The sequence below is a fragment of the Protopterus annectens genome, chromosome 9.part0 (genome assembly GCF_019279795.1).
Source record: "Protopterus annectens isolate FY-2018-M chromosome 9.part0, PAN1.0, whole genome shotgun sequence".
NCBI classification, from domain to species: domain Eukaryota; kingdom Metazoa; phylum Chordata; order Ceratodontiformes; family Protopteridae; genus Protopterus; species Protopterus annectens.
In genome coordinates, this window is record NC_056743.1 from 852,629,236 (window position 1) to 852,647,032 (window position 17,797).

General features: G+C 39.6%; 1 protein-coding gene across 1 annotated transcript in view; it reads left to right on the forward strand.

Moving 5' to 3' along the window:
* Nucleotides 1-17,797, forward strand: part of WDR46 (WD repeat domain 46) — a 282,988-nt gene that overhangs the window by 196,556 nt on the left and 68,635 nt on the right. Inside the window, exon 17 of the mRNA XM_044082172.1 lies at nucleotides 5,364-5,477. Within this exon, the coding sequence (XP_043938107.1) occupies nucleotides 5,364-5,477 (114 nt within the window). The remainder of the gene's footprint in view (nucleotides 1-5,363; nucleotides 5,478-17,797) is intronic.

Genomic DNA, 17,797 nt, shown 5'->3' on the forward strand with positions numbered 1-17,797 from the left:
AGGCACTTACAGCCCCCCCCCCCCTTTGAACCTGCAGCTTCAATAGATCTAAATTTTTTATCATGGAAAACTGCCTTTCTTGTAGCTATCACCTCAGCTCGAAGGGTTTCCGAACTTCAAGCCCTTTGTGCAAAACCACCTTATTTGTCCTTCCACAAAGACAGAGTCTACCTCAGGACCAATCCCTCCTTTCTTCCAAAAATTGCATCCAAATCGGATATTAATCAGTCCATTAACCTACCAGTTTTCTTTCCCAACTACCAGAACAAAGGGGAATATAAGTTACATTCGTTGGATGTGCACAGACAACTGCGCTTTTATTTACACAGAACAGCTGGTCATAGGCAATCGGATCAGTTGTTCATTTCCTTTGCCAAATTTAATTTAGGAAAGGCTGTTTCTAAAGTCAGACTGTCCAGATGGATTTCTCAGTGTATTCTGTTGGCATATGAAAGTACTGGTCAGCCCGCACCTCTAGGAGTCCATGCCCACTCTACTCGGTCTATCTCTACCTCGGCTGCCTTTCGTTCTAGACTCTCGTTGGATGATATCTGCTCAGCAGCAACATGGGCTTCGTCTCATACCTTCATTAATCACTACAAGCTGGATATTGTCTCCAGAGGGAGAGCATCCTTTGGCTCTGCAGTGCTCCGAAACATCCTTCCTTGAGGACCGCCCAAGATTTAGGTAGCTGGGGATTCTGTCCCATAGGTTGATGCACAAATTAAGTTAACTACTTCAGATTAAGAAGTTATGTACTCACCATAACATTCCATCTGAGTAGGTAAACTTCATTTGTCAGCAACCGACCCCTCCTCCGTCCCCCTGACCTTCGGATGTTTGAGATGTTACCTTCCTTATGGCAAGGGTATGTAGCTAGTTTTGCGGGTGGTTTTTGTATGCTTATCTAGCTGTGGGCAAACTCGATCTGAGGTCAGGTAGGGTTGGCAAGGGATTATGGGTAGGGGGAGGAGCTTGGAGCTCAGATCTGTGCTGTTGAAAACTGCCGGCTTGGATCCGATATGGATCCGAAGACCCATAGGTTGCTGACAAATGAAGTTTACCTACTCAGATGGAACATTATGGTGAGTACATAACTTCTTATTCCCACGCTATGGAAAGTATCGCATATAATTCCCCTCCACAGAACTAACCAATTACCACCCCATAGCTAGTCTCTCTCCACTCTCCAGAATACTAGAGAGATGCATTCACTCTCAGGTCTCAGACTACCTCCTTACTAACAACCTCCTTTTCAGTACTCAGCATGGTTTCCGACCAAATCATAGCACCACCACTGCCTTACTAACCTTTACTAACACTATCCTTCAGCATAAAAACAATGGCTATCTCTCCTCTGCTACATTCTTAGACCTATCTAAAGCATTTGACATGGTCCCACACAAACAACTCATCTCTGTCTTCAATAACCTATCCTTCTCTCAGTCAGTCACCAACTGGTTTCAGAGTTACCTGTCCGACCACCAACAATCCGTTGTATGGCATAGTGACACATCTCCCCAACTGCCTGTGTCTGTAGAGGTTCCCCAAGGATCCATCCTTGGACCTCTACTCTTCTCTATTTTTACCAATAATCTAGTCTCTGCCACCAACCACCAAACATGGCACACTCATACAATACACAGATGACTCAACCATCATCTGCTTAGCCCAGTCCCTACCCAAACTGCAAAAAGTCACACAGGAAGCCTTTTCCTGTGTTGAAACTTGGTTATCCGATGCTCAATTAATACTCGACCCAAACAAAACTAAACTACTCATCTTCCAACCCACCAAACATACTCAAAACAACTCTCACTTTAACATCACAGCAAAAGACAACACCACTATACACCCAACAGAACACACCAAATTGCTAGGAGTGGAAATAGACAATAAACTAAAATTTGACATTCACATATCCATGACCATAAAAAAAGTCCACAAAAAATAGGAGTGTTATACAGAAATGAGTAACTTCTCACCAAAGTAGCAAAGATTTCAGTAGCAAATTCCCACTTTATCTCCACCCTACTTTATGCCTCCCCAATATATACCAACCTAAGGCAATGCAATCTAAACAAGCTTGAGACCTGCTACAACAAAATTGCCAAATTCGCCACAGGGGCATCCTACCGTAGTCAACACTCTCTCTCACTTGCTGAACTGGGCTGGCTTGAACTCCCTCACCTCCTTCAATGGTATCAACTCACATGCACCCAAAAACTAGTAAATCATCCACTAAAAGTCCCATCCCTCCAGAATCTACTCCAGCCCTATCGCACCACCAGACCACTAAAATCCAGCAACAAAAGTTACTTACAGGTCACTAAAGCCAATAACTCTGCTGGAAAAGCAGTATTGCCTTGCGCCATAGCCAAATTATGGAACTCCCTCCCACCCACCATTACCTCCGTACCATCATGCACCCACTTCAAAGCTTTACTTAAAAGCACACCTAAAAACATGCTGGCTATGCCTTTGCAACTCCCCCTCTAATATCACCAACCCCATCCGCCCACTACCTTTCTTTCCACACTAATTGTCTTGATTATAGCAAGCTTGGATGCTCATAAGCCTAACTACTTATTATACAGTAGGAACTTCGTATTGTAGCAATTGTTAATGTCTGTTATGTACTTCGCAGATGATAAAGATTCTAGTTGTCTACTGATGTACTATGTTCTTCATCTGTAACTATGTTTGTAATTAATTGCTATGTTGATCAAATTGTTAATTGCTATGTAAATCCAATGTAACTAATGTTGGTATATTTTAACTGTGGAGCTTTTCTCCCCGGGCCTCTTCTGAAAATGGACCTATGTCCAGTCGGACACTCCCGGTCAACAAATGTAAATAAATAAATAAAATTAAGTATAGTGAAAAGCTAGGTGAATTTAATTTCAGAAAATTTCTAAGGGGTAAAAATGTTCACATGAGTGAAACTAATTTGACTATTTCTGAACAACGCTTACTAGAAGACCTTATGCAAAACAAAATGATTAGAGTCATGAAGCCAGGTAAAGGGGGAGGGATAGTGATTTTGAACAAAGGGGATTATTTTAACAAAATGTTTGAACATGTACTAGATGAAGATTTTTTATGAGCAAGTATCTTTGAATTATGTTAATTCATGTTATTCTATAATTAGATTTATTTTGTTAGACATGTTGGAACAAGAGGAAATTTCTAGAGAAGTGTATGAATTCTTAGAAGTTAAATTCCCTGTGGTCCCCCCCCCCTTTTTGGGATCCCAAAAATACATAAATGTGTGTGGGACCTTCCTATGAGACCTATTGTGAGTGCTAGAACTTCTGTCACTCACCCTATGGTTGTATACATAGACAAGAAAGTAAAAATGTTGGTATCTGGTTACTCCCATGTTATGAAAGATTCTTGGGATTTTTTAGGAAAAATTGAGAAAAATTAAATATAGTACCAGTTTAGCGTTTACTATAGATATAGTAAATGTATTTAATGTTATCCCACAAGATGTTGGAAAAGAAATGTTTCATGATTTTACTCACAAATCTGGTCATTTTAACGCTAATGAAATTGATGTGCTTGATGCATTGTTAAACATGGTTTTGAAATATAATTTTATTCATCTGGATGGGCAATTTTTTCAACAAAAAGAGGGGTTTCTATGGGGGCAAGCTGTGCCCCAGTGTTTGTGAACATAGTATTACTTCAGTGGGAAAAGCAGTCTATATTTAACAATGAAAATGTTCCACCTTATTATTTATATGTGAGGTTTTTGGATGACATTTTCATTGTTTGGGATGCTAGTAAAGTAGACACTGAGAGATTTTTGGAATATTTACATTCCGCTACCTCTTATTTAAAGTTTACATACCAATATAGTCCAGTAAATATTAACTATTTGGATGTGTTTATTTACAAGGGTGACATGGATAAAAGTATACAGAGCACAGTGTTTAGGAAAGCAACATACTCTAACAGCCTTTTGCACTACAGTAGTTGTCACCTGATGCACCAAAAGTGGGGAATCATTAAGGAGCAATATATAAGGTTAGCCTGTATGATTTCTAGTGAAGAAATGTTTTTCAAAGAATGTGTAAATTTGAAAGGGATGTTTACAGCTAGAGGTTACACCCCCCGAATTTAGTTGATCTAATATGGAGGGAGGTCCTTCAGAAGAGACAGCAGAAGGAGGTAATTCCCATTTTGCTAGATAACAAAACTTTGGTTAATCAGAGAGAAACAAATGGTGATTATAACTGTTCATTTATTACCACTTTTACTGAAAAATATGGTTACATTCGGAATATTATTAACCAAAATTGGCTTGTTTTTCAAGCATTTGAAGGGATGTCAGACATTTTGGGAACCAAGCCAGTATTTGTCACTAGAAAAGCCAAATGCATCAAGAACATGTTAGAATCAGATAAGATATATACTACCATTAGTGAAAGGACTTGGGGTACCTATAAATGTGGTGCGTGCAGTTTGTGCTTGTACATTTTAGAGAAACATGAGGTGCTTATTAATGGTATGAAAGTATACGGACACACTTTTATTGTAACTGTAAATCAATGGGAGTGATTTATGTGGCTTTATGTAAAATGTGCCCAAGTTTTTATGTTGGTAAAACCATTCGTAGTTTTAAAGAATGCATTTATGAACACATTTTATGACATCAAGCAGAGGACAACTACTAATGCATTGTATTGTCACGGAGAAAAACATCCAGACCATGTTTTTTTTATTTTTTGGTATCGACACCATACAGCAGAATTTACTGGGGGGGACCGTGGCGTGACATGGTAGAATGGAGGGAGTGTTGCATTGGCAATTTAAATTAAACGCCACCTCACACCCAGGTTTGAATGAGTCTTTATCCATAGCTTGTGTTTTTAGACTTATGTCTCACTATATTTAATTTGTTGTTATGTTGTACACGTTAGGGAAATATTAGGTTAGGTTTTTTCTTTTTTTTCTTAGTATATATTTGTATAGACTTTTATGTATTTTTTTATATAAGCAAGTAGCCTTTAAGATTAGAATTGGTAGGTGTGTTGATGGGTCATGTGATTTTATTGATGGGTTATTTAAACTGAATTTTTGTGAATGTTTTTTATTCTGAATCAGTGTATGTTGTGTACACACGAAAGAGCTTAACTCCTGTAACAAAACAGTTGTGAACTGGTTTTGGTCGTTTTCTGTTTGGATTCCAGCAGTTGGTTCAATGTTTTTTGCTATATTAAAAAAAACATTGGAATTGTTTAGGCCCTGAACCCAAAATTACTGCAGAAACTGACATTTTTTCTTCATTATTACTTGAATCCTTTTAAACAGTGCAGTGCTTTTTTACCAACATTTGTATTTTTTTTCCTTTCTAGGGGTATGATCCCTCTGTCAAACCTAAGTTTGAGCCTAAGCACAAAAAAAAGGGAAAGAGTGCATCTGGCAACCTGCTGAGAAGAAAAAAAGTGGTGGCAGCCCAAGAACAGAGGGTAAGTAGTGTTTTGTTTTATTTATTTGACATCTGTTAACTGGGTTAGTCTGACTGGGCAGGTGCCCTTTTTCAGCGGAGACCCGAGGAGTAAAGCTCCAAAGTGTACAAACAAAATCAAGTAGGACAAAAGTAGATAAGCAAAACCGAATAAATACCATATATGATTGGTACATTAATTAAAATTAAAAAAATATATATATATGATCAAAAGAATTATCAGATACAATCAAACAGTTACAGTTTAATATTGACTAAGAATTGAATTCACAAAATTGTAAGTTTTTAGGGTAACATAGAATGTCCATTCTGGGTAAGATGTGTTGTAATACAGCCTACATTTTGACATAAGTGATGGATGTTAATTTAGAGTCAGGAAATCTATGTGGAGGTTAAGAGAAAAGAAGGGGAGAGGTAGATTAATGTTGTTCAGCATTGTGTGCCTCTTACAGCTTTTGTTTTCAATTATCGGGTGCCTACTTAAGGTATTCTCTGCTGCTTAGAAACTTACTGTTCTTACACCGTAAGTTGGGTTACTGGCATTGGATCCTGTATCTTCTGCTTCATTCCCATTTGACTATCGCCTTTTTTTTTTTTTGTTTTGTTTTGTTTTTTTGTTTTTTTTTGTGGGGGTTGAGCTTCCAAGATCAACTGTTTGTCGTTGGGAGTGATGATGATGGTATCACTGAATTATTTTCTCTTAGCAGATAGTCCAGTAAAGAGGAGAGGCATTTGTCCTGTGAGGGTATATGTATATATTGTTAACATTAGTTCTCTGTCATAGCAAGTTATTATGTCCTGGCTTGCCAATAGAAAGGGGATAACAGAAAAGTCCCCAGTCTTATTAAATAACTGTCCTAAACTCTTGATTGGAATGTCCCTGCTATCCAGCATTGAGGACCTTCCTTTTGTTTTTGGTAGTCCTCCACAACACTGAGGTAATTTAAGACTTTAATGAATGTAATGGGAGTCGTTTTATGGTTCAAGTGCTCAGGGCCAGAAGTAATATAATTTCAGGAGGACTGTTCATATATTTAGGTTCATAGGTTCATAGGTTCATACTAGGCTATCTGCCCGAGGGCATTTACAAGCCTAGCCCATCGTTTTGTGGCTTACACCACCCCTTTAGTATGGGGAACTATACCCATTATTTTGCTGTGCCTCTGTCGAGCAGTGACACTGAGGTAATCCCTGGGTATATCTGCGATCTCCCATCCATTGGTCAAGATTTCTCTTGAACAAGGCCAGCGAGGTGCTCTGCCTCACATGTACCGGGATTTTGTTCCACAGCATAGGGAGTCTTTGGGTGATGAATCTATCCCTCCAGCACGTCCTATTAATAGCCGTGTCGAGGTTTAAGTCTCCGCCCTTGTGGCTCTGATGGATCTAGATTTTTTGAGGTGAAGCATATTCATCAAATCTGGGTTTGACATGGCCTTGTATGTTAGGCAAAGGTCACCTCTGAGCAAGCGGTGGCGACTGAATAGAGCTGGAGTTCTTTCAGTCGGGCAGCATAGGACAGATTTTGAGACCCTTTATCCTTTTGGTGAGGAACTTTTGTGGCCTCTCCAGCTGCTGCAAGTGTCGGGTCAGATACATTCCGAATGGGGCATTGTACTCAATCATTGGTCTGATGAGTGATGAGTAAAGGGAGACTATGACCTCCCTTGATCTAGATGAGAATCCCTTCATGATAAGGTGGGCAATGTAGAAGGTCTTCCTGACTACTTTAGCTACATGGGTGTCGAATGACAGACTACTATCAACCTGGGTCCCCAGGTCCCTGATAACTTCTTCTGTGCTCAGTGGATTGCCACCTATTTAGTAGCTAGGGGTAACCTTGTTTTTCCCGAAGGGTATGACTATGCATTTTTTGGCATTTAACTTTAGGCCGTGGCTCTGGCACCAGTTTTCCGTTTCTGTGAGACCCTTCTGAAGGATATCTGTGTCAGATGTGTTTTCTACTATGGCGCCCAGTTTGCAGTCATCTGCAAACTTTGTCAGCCATAACCCTCCTGTGTTTGCTTGTACTTCGGAAAAGTAGATGCCAAACAAGAGTGGGCCCAGGACTGAGCCCTGTGGGACACCACTTGTGACAGGTTTTGAGTCTGACATGGCGCCAGCAACTCTGACCCTGTGGGTTCTGTCACTCAGCCAGTTTGCAACCCATCTTGTGATGTATGGGTTAACATTTAAGCTGATGAGTTTTTCAATGATACCCGAGTGGGGTATTGTATCAAGGCCTTAGCCAGATCGAGGTAGGCTGTATGGACTGCCTTTCCCTCATCAATGGCTTTGGTGACTGTTTCAAAAGTCAACCAAGTTTAAAAGGCATGATCTGCCTTTGACAAAGCCAAACTGGGTTGGATCCAAAGTCTGCAAATTCCCTATGTCTTTATTTATGAGGTCCATTATGATCCTCTCCATGGCTTTGCAGATAAGGCTTGTCAAGCTAATGGGCGGTAATTTCCAGGGTCGGTGGAGGCACCGCCTTTGTGAAGTGGGACCACAGTTGCAGTCGCCACTCCTGGAGTGCGTATCCAGAGGTAAGACTTTGATTAAACAGCTGTCCTAGCTGTGGGTTTAATTCCTCATTGTGTTCGTGGAGCACACAGCCGGGGACACCATCAGGTCCCATGGATGCTGTGTTTTTGCTTTGGAGAGAGCAGTTCTCACTTGGGCGCTGGAGATGTTTGGGGGCTGCAATCGTTTGGTATAGATATCTCTCCTTTTGGGGGAGGGGAGAAGTTTGCACTGAACCTGTCAGCCAGTATGTTGGCAATGTCTGTAGGATCAGTAATCTTCACATCATTTTGAACTAGTTCTGAGCATATCTGGGAGTTTCCTCCTAGGTTTCTAACATAGCTAAAGAAGGCCTTATGATTGTCTTTTGAGTCTTTAGCTATTTTTCTCTCGAAATTTGCTTTTGATGATTTCATGAAAGCTCTTAGTTTTTACTTATAGTGATCAAGGGTGTCTTACCTTTTAAGGATTTTGCTCTATCTTGTAGTAGCTTCCTCCTTTTGTTGTAGAGTTTGTTTATGGCTGGGGTCCACCAGACTGGGCGCTTGCCTTTGGTACAAAGAGACATTGTTTTGCTTGGGATTGCCTTATACAAGCAGTACTGCAGGTGCTGGTAGAAGGCATTTGTAAGTGATTCAGCGGCTTGAGTACTGTTTTCCGCGTTCGGGGCCTTAAAGGAGACCACACTAGTCTTTAGAAGTGTGAAGTCGGCTTTTGAGAAGTTCTTTACTGTGGTCTTTTTATTTCAGGTGGGGTGGAATGAGGACCTCCAGCGAGATTAGTTTGTGATCTGATCTCACCAGTGAGGGGTATACTTCGGTGTTGAACATTGTGCTCCCATGTTCGTGATGATGAGATCAAGTATGTTATCTCCTCTTGTGGGGATGGTGACTAGTTGTTCCATGGCATTTGAGTTTATGAATTCCAGGAACTTTTGGGCTAGGGTGTTTGGGCTTGAGTAGTGTTCCCAGTCTATATTAGGGTAATTGAAGTCACCTAGTATGATGGTGTTTGGTGATACATTTATCCCTCTAGTGTTTTCAGGAAGGCCATGTGAGGTTCCTGAGTTTGTGAGGGTGGCCTGTAACATGCTACAATTTGCAGAGCAGTCTTGCCTACGGTTAATTGCACCTGGATGGTCTCCGATGCATCATGCGTTGCCACCAGTCTTGAGGTGTGGGTGTCCTTGATGAATATGGATACCCCTCCTCCTTTCTTGGTATTGTCCGGATTTTGGGGCCAGAACGCATGATATGAGGTAAAACCTGATAGCGCTGGGGTGCTCTCAGGAGCCTTGAACCAGGTTTCTGTCACAGCACAGACATCGATGTTCTCCATACTGAGAAGGGCCTCGAGTCGTGCATTTTGAGATTTAGACTTCTGGCATTGAGCAGCATTACCCTTAGTTTTTTCCTTTTTGTGTTCTAGGGTGGTAGGTTTAGAATTTGAGCCTTGCCTAAAAAGGCACTATGGGGGTGGCAAGAGCCTTTGCCAATATCCGAATCCCAGGGTGACAGGTGCAAGCCGTCCCTTGGCAGCGTGGCTTGTCCAGCATGTCATCCCAGGCAGACAGATACTGGATCCCCTTTGAATGACACCAGTGTTTAAGCCAATTGTTAAAGCTGATCATCTTATCTCTGTATTGTGGCATCATTCTTGGTGAAGGTAGGATACTGCTCAAGGTCAGGGTCATACCTGCCTGGGCTACATAATCAGAGAGCTCCTCAATGTCTCTTTTCATGTAGTCCAAGGAGGTACGTCTCAGCTCGTTTACACCAGCATGGACAATGACTGAGTCATATTTGTACCTGCTGTTGAGAGACCTGAGTGCTTGCGTTATGTGGCGGATTCTAGCGCCCGACAGACAGCTTACTGTGACCTTCTCCTTACTCAGTCTGGTGAGCGGGGCGTCAGTGTGTCTGACTATGGAGTCACCAATGACTAGTGTGTCTGGCATTGTGTTTGGCCTTAAGGGCTGTGACTGTTTGACACTCTGACTGTGAGGTCTATGTGTTGCAGGTGTTGTGTTCTGAGGTGGTGGTTGTTTGGGTGTCTGCTTTGGTGGCCTCTGCTGTTTTGGTAGATTTTTGATCAGAGCCTCCAGTATGTCTTTGTGTGTTTATGTGTATGATTTGAGGTTGTAATGGTACTATGTGAGACTGGGTCTATAGTGTGTGTGGTAACCTTCTCCTCCTGACTGGTCTTGCCAGTCCTATGTTGAGAGAGCTCAGCCTCCAGTTTGGCCGTATAGTTGCATCTCTGCATGTATTTGTGTTTTGTGGGAGGAGGAGAGGGTTGTCTGTGTACATGAGGCAATTGTAACATTGCCTCAATATTCCCAGGTTCACCAGCTGAGCAGGAGAGGACACTAGCAACTGATCCCTCGACATGCTAGAAGGATAGACAAAAACTTTAAAAAGATACCGGGGATGTGGGTGACCGAGAAATGGGGGTTGCCTTTTGGGGTACTATCTATGACAAGAGTGCCGTATCAAGGTAATAAGTACTGTAGGAGCAAGTGCTAGGTTTAACAGATAGAGAATAGTCTACTTGGAGTCAAGTAGAGATGATCTTTTTAGTTATAGGATACGCTGATTAGATCAGTAGTATAGTTCGAGGAAGGTAGTTTTAAGGGAAAATTTGAAGAGTGTAATTTAGGTAGCCCTAATAGTTTAAATCTGCTTAACCGGCGCTGCCCTAGTGTGCAACAGTAGCAGCTCCGCGCAAATGCGCGTTTAGCGTTTTTTATATCAGGGGGCTGAAAGAAGCTAGGAACTGGCCCAAAACGACCAATAAACTACAAGTTACTGGCTGAAACCTCACAAAACTGGACCAACAGGCAGCTCAATGCTTCCCACTCCCACTGGTAAGCAAGGGAACCTCCTCTGTTCCAAATTAGGTAAAGATTCAGTAACAGGAACTGCAAACAAAGCCCAGGGATCAGCAAGCTCTGAAACTGGACTATTCTAGCTTAGTAAGGCGGGAAAACAAGAGATATTTTTTTGGTTTTTTTTTTTTTTTTCAGAAAACAAGCAGAAACAGATACAGTAAACACTTATAAATGCTATAAATCGGCTATCACAGCCTACACAAACAATTTGCAACAGTTACAGATTTTAAAAGTAACAAATTGAGAAACAAGTGCAAAAACAGAATAAATGCAGAAAAACAGTAACAAAGTATCAGCAAGCAGGCGAAATACAGTTGCTAGATAAATAGAAGTGGAAAGCCACAAAATTATACTTAAATCAGGTAAAGTCGCTTTTTTAGCTCTCTGAAGCTTGGATTACTCTGCTGGCCACCACGAGGATCTGTGCTGAGTAGGTACAAGCCAAAAAACGTGCGTTTAGCGTTTTTTATATCAGGGGGCTGAAAGAAGCTAGGAATTGGCCCAAAACGACCAATAAACTACAAGTTACTGGCTGAAACCTCACAAAACTGGACCAACAGGCAGCTCAATGCTTCCCACTCCCACTGGTAAGCAAGGGAACCTCCTCTGTTCCAAATTAGGTAAAGATTCAGGAACTGCAAACAAAGCCCAGGGATCAGCAAGCTCTGAAACTGGACTATTCTAGCTTAGTAAGGCGGGAAAACAAGAGATATTTTTGTTTTTTTTTTTTTTTTCAGAAAACAAGCAGAAACAGATACAGTAAACACTTATAAATGCTATAAATTGGCTATCACAGCCTACACAAACAATTTGCAACAGTTACAGATTTTAAAAGTAACAAATTGAGAAACAAGTGCAAAAACAGAATAAATGCAGAAAAACAGTAACAAAGTATCAGCAAGCAGGCGAAATACAGTTGCTAGATAAATAGAAGTGGAAAGCCACAAAAATTATACTTAAATCAGGTAAAGTCGCTTTTTTAGCTCTCTGAAGCTTGGATTACTCTGCTGGCCACCACGAGGATCTGTGCTGAGTAGGTACAAGCCAAAAAAACGCGCGTTTAGCGTTTTTTATATCAGGGGGCTGAAAGAAGCTAGGAACTGGCCCAAAACGACCAATAAACTACAAGTTACTGGCTGAAACCTCACAAAACTGGACCAACAGGCAGCTCAATGCTTCCCACTCCCACTGGTAAGCAAGGGAACCTCCTCTGTTCCAAATTAGGTAAAGATTCAGTAACAGGAACTGCAAACAAAGCCCAGGGATCAGCAAGCTCTGAAACTGGACTATTCTAGCTTAGTAAGGCGGGAAAACAAGAGATTTTTTTTGTTTTTTTTTTTTTTTTCAGAAAACAAGCAGAAACAGATACAGTAAACACTTATAAATGCTATAAATCGGCTATCACAGCCTACACAAACAATTTGCAACAGTTACAGATTTTAAAAGTAACAAATTGAGAAACAAGTGCAAAAACAGAATAAATGCAGAAAAACAGTAACAATGTATCAGCAAGCAGGCGAAATACAGTTGCTAGATAAATAGAAGTGGAAAGCCACAAAAATTATACTTAAATCAGGTAAAGTCGCTTTTTTAGCTCTCTGAAGCTTGGATTACTCTGCTGGCCACCACGAGGATCTGTGCTGAGTAGGTACAAGCCAAAAACGCGCGTTTAGCGTTTTTTATATCAGGGGGCTGAAAGAAGCTAGGAACTGGCCCAAAACGACCAATAAACTACAAGTTACTGGCTGAAACCTCACAAAACTGGACCAACAGGCAGCTCAATGCTTCCCACTCCCACTGGTAAGCAAGGGAACCTCCTCTGTTCCAAATTAGGTAAAGATTCAGTAACAGGAACTGCAAACAAAGCCCAGGGATCAGCAAGCTCTGAAACTGGACTATTCTAGCTTAGTAAGGCGGGAAAACAAGAGATATTTTTTTTTTTTTTTTTTTTTTTTCAGAAAACAAGCAGAAACAGATACAGTAAACACTTATAAATGCTATAAATCGGCTATCACAGCCTACACAAACAATTTGCAACAGTTACAGATTTTAAAAGTAACAAATTGAGAAACAAGTGCAAAAACAGAATAAATGCAGAAAAACAGTAACAAAGTATCAGCAAGCAGGCGAAATACAGTTGCTAGATAAATAGAAGTGGAAAGCCACAAAAATTATACTTAAATCAGGTAAAGTCGCTTTTTTAGCTCTCTGAAGCTTGGATTACTCTGCTGGCCACCACGAGGATCTGTGCTGAGTAGGTACAAGCCAAAAAACGCGCGTTTAGCGTTTTTTATATCAGGGGGCTGAAAGAAGCTAGGAATTGGCCCAAAACGACCAATAAACTACAAGTTACTGGCTGAAACCTCACAAAACTGGACCAACAGGCAGCTCAATGCTTCCCACTCCCACTGGTAAGCAAGGGAACCTCCTCTGTTCCAAATTAGGTAAAGATTCAGTAACAGGAACTGCAAACAAAGCCCAGGGATCAGCAAGCTCTGAAACTGGACTATTCTAGCTTAGTAAGGCGGGAAAACAAGAGATATTTTTTTTTTTTTTTTGTTTTTTTTCAGAAAACAAGCAGAAACAGATACAGTAAACACTTATAAATGCTATAAATCGGCTATCACAGCCTACACAAACAATTTGCAACAGTTACAGATTTTAAAAGTAACAAATTGAGAAACAAGTGCAAAAACAGAATAAATGCAGAAAAACAGTAACAAAGTATCAGCAAGCAGGCGAAATACAGTTGCTAGATAAATAGAAGTGGAAAGCCACAAAATTATACTTAAATCAGGTAAAGTCGCTTTTTTAGCTCTCTGAAGCTTGGATTACTCTGCTGGCCACCACGAGGATCTGTGCTGAGTAGGTACAAGCCAAAAAACGCGCGTTTAGCGTTTTTTATATCAGGGGGCTGAAAGAAGCTAGGAATTGGCCCAAAACGACCAATAAACTACTGATAAGTATGCCATTTCATCTTTGATACTTAAAACCCACCATCATTTCAAGTCGGTGCTTTTATCATTCGCATTGCGATAGCTCTTCACAAACTGCACTGCCATACAGTCTGAATTGGTGTATAAAAGCCAGCCTGCCACAACAAGTTAATTTCATATAAGTCGGTCTTCTACAAGAATCTTCAGACTTTCTCTGACTTTAGATATGTTTGTGTGGGTAACTTAGACCTTTGGTAATTTTCCTTTTTATGTGGGAATTTTAAATTGTATGCTTTCAGTCTTTTCATTTTGTTTGACGTTTTTCTTGAATTCTGTTTATAGGCATTCCCTAATTCTGTTTAGTATGTATTTGCAATGAAATGTTGTTTACATCATATTTCTGACTATTTTTTCACTCTTCAGCAACTTGTTTATTCTTATCAACATTACATTTTCAGGTAGTAATATCCTGATCCAACAGTAATTTCCTATTTGCCTGTTGGCCTAAGATCATCAGGTATTTAGCCCTGATAATAAAAGTTTCCCGGGCCACACTAGTCTTCCCCACTAACCCACAGTGCAAAGCACCTGAGAATCCGTCTCCAGATCTGTTGCCACGAAGAGGTTAGCAGTTCTGAAAAATGTCCTCCGGCTGACTGGGTATACTTTTTAAGTTGTAGTGGGTGCTGGAAGACTGGAAGATTGTGGCTCACTGAACAACACATTGACTAGAGATGTCTTGGTGGAAATGCTGAGAAATTGTTTGAAAAACCAGAAAAAGTTATACATTTGGAGTATATTTGGTTACCTGCTAGCAAACACACTGCCTAGATAGCAAAGAAAAAAAAATCTCAGAAAAATAAGAAAAGGTTAACTAGAAAAGGAGAAGAAAGGGTTATTTAACTAGAAAAGGAGAAGAAAGGGTTATTCTTAAGAAGAATTTCATGACTGATCATAAAGAAGCAGACTTATTTGCATCCTCAATTCAGAAGAAGGCTTCCACTAAGTTAGAAGAATGACTAGACTAGATGCACCCAGAAATGTTTGAGATGTGGGTCTTTGGAAAAATTATATAAGAACTAATGATAATGGTTGGAAAAAAATAGAAAAAAGAAAAAAAAAAGTATGAAATAATCTGATATTGTTAACTTTGAATAAGTCAGAAGTAGAAATGAAGGGGAGAATGTTAGCAGTTGAGATATTAAATGGAGACAGGTTTCAAAAAATAGCTTTATGTGAGAGACAACAAATAAAAAAAGTCTTTCTATAGTACTAGAGAGGTTGGAGGTGTTGGACTGAATTAACTTTGTGAGGGTACAGTTAAGTAACAGGAATGGTGTTCCACAGGAGAATTAGTTGATCAAGAGAACGCATCACATCTTTGCTCCAAATTCAGCCTCCAGAAAGCAGCAAGGCGCATAGTGGTTAAAATGATGCTTCTGAGAAAAATAAAACGATAACCAGAACAGTCAACCAGTAAGCACAGAAATAATTAAGTTCTAGTATGACAGCATCCACGAATTCTGCACCAGCACTTACATAAGTCTTTTTATATACAAAAAATTTTTTACAACAAATGTTTTTTAAAAAAAGTACCAGCATGTAAATGGAATTTAGTATGAAAGGGAATGAATAAAATGTAGCACTAGCACTTTAAACAAGCATTTGGTCTTGTGGGATTCAAACCATGTGATGAGAGATGGGATTATAAAATGATTAATTTATGTATGAATCATTGTTCTGAAGAAGTCTTGGATGTAAGATGAAAGCGCTTAACTTTTATTTTATGCAATAAACTTTGTTGAACTTTGTGACCTGTGGAGTGCTTTGGAAGTGCTGGTGCAGAATTCGTGGATGCTATCATGCTTCTGAGAAAGTTATGGCATATAGTAAAAATATTGATTGATGGTGACACCAGGTTATTTGTAGAAAATAACTACTTTATAATACACATAAGAGGAATACTTTTTTTTTTCAATCATCAAGAGTTGCCGTGAGGTTGGAGTAATATTTAAACTGCAGTGCCCAGCAGTGTTCAGAATATTTTTTTCCATGTGGTCAAAAACTTGTATGGCAGCAGCTCAGACTCTGGAGGAAATTAAAAAAAAAAAAAGTTCAGTTAACAGAGTTCTAGTCATCAGGGTGAAAGGGACTCTGCTTCCCAGCCCTGTATAAGTAAAGGGAGGGGTCTAAAGGGTACTGTGACCATGAAGCCTTTTCTCTTGTTTTAAATGAAAATGTTTGAGTGGTAGAAGCCCCGTGTCTTACCAGAAGAATTATGAGAAGCTTAGATTCCATATAGTTGCAAGTACTGCAAAAAGAAGAGAAATGGGGGAATAACATGTCAGGAGAAACTGGAATTTGAACCAGATGATGTTATGGTGAGAAGGTTGGGGTATGGAAACGACTAATAGTAAGGTGAACTTGGTAAATAATATGGGAAACTATGAGGTCTCAACCCTGTTATGTAGTGTTTATTTCAAGTCATCTGGGAAATAATAATGAATCTCACTGTGTTATGCTTGCCGATGAAGGAACTCAACTGGAGATAAGATATAGCTGTAAGTAAAATAATTGTCAATTTTTAAATATATTTAGTGTTAACCTACGTGAATACTAACAGGTTATTTATATCTGATGATAGCTGGACTTTGAGAGTGTAAGAAGTAGTTTAAGTAATTATAAAAGTTAACCACAGTAATTTATTTTTGGTAATGTATAATTTTAGAATTTTGACCAAATCAGATGTGCATTTTTTGTACTTTCTTCAAGTTAGCAGGTTAACAAATGTAATAAAAGTGAATAATACAAGGTACTTGTGAAAGAACGGTCTGGGATTTCATTTGAATGGATGTCTTAGTTGGGAGAAAATAGAGCTAGGCATGCAAACTGAACTGATGCACTCGATAAGAAATATGTCAGTTATGAGATATAAGGATAGCGTACTGTCTGGCTTCTTTATTTGCTCCATAAGATAGTTCTGAGAGAATGGAAGATTTAAAAAAAAAAAGAGAAGAAGAAAGTCAGTGTATAAATTATCTCACCAGCAAGTTTAACTTTAGAATGTACTAAGCAGAAAGTTACAAAATTATTCTTTTTCCAAGGATTGCAAGTGAATTTTCTCAATTAACTAGTTTTTAACTAAGAGGGTTGCCTGAGTATGCGCAACTTATTTTCTGCACATGCAGATTAAACTTGTAATGCATTTGGGTGCAAGCACTGGCAGTATGCACTTTAGCATGGGTATCCCTAGTTCTTGGGTAGATAATGCCAGTGCAAATAGCTTCTGATTTGAAGCTATAGCGCATCCTTTTTTTGATGGAGTAACAGTATTTTTTGCAAATCTCTTTAGTACTTTTCAGACAAAAGGGTACATTTTATTGAACTGTGTGGAAAAATGTAGCACAAGTTTAAACAGGTGTGTAAAAATACAAGTAAGTAAACATTTTTAGTCATATTGTCCAAAGTATGTGTAAGCCGCTATATGTAATAGAAGAGACCTGCATCATAAGTGATTGTAACTTAAAAACATCATTGTGGCTGCATTGTTGATTTTAACTTAGAATGTAAATGGCCTTTAGGCACAGAAAAAAATAGTACTGAGTTCTGTTAAGAAATGTAGAGTATAAACTGCCATTTTGAAGGAGACTCATCTGAACAGAAATGAACACGACCAGGATTTCAATCTAGATATTTGTCAGAAGACTGGGGACAAAGGAAAAGGGGTGTTATACTGATAAGAAGAGGGGCACCAATTATAGTAGAAGAAGAAAAAGGCAATAGTGGAAGACTCGTGGCAGTAAGGGGATACTGGCAGGAACAGAGATTTACTTTAGCATATATCTGCATTCTGCCTGAAAATGCAGTTATGGAGCTTAGAAGAATGTTATGAACAAAAACATCCCAGAAGGGCATTTTATTTATAGGTTTTGATTGCAATTTAGTATATAACAGTGAGGATGAGTCAGGGAC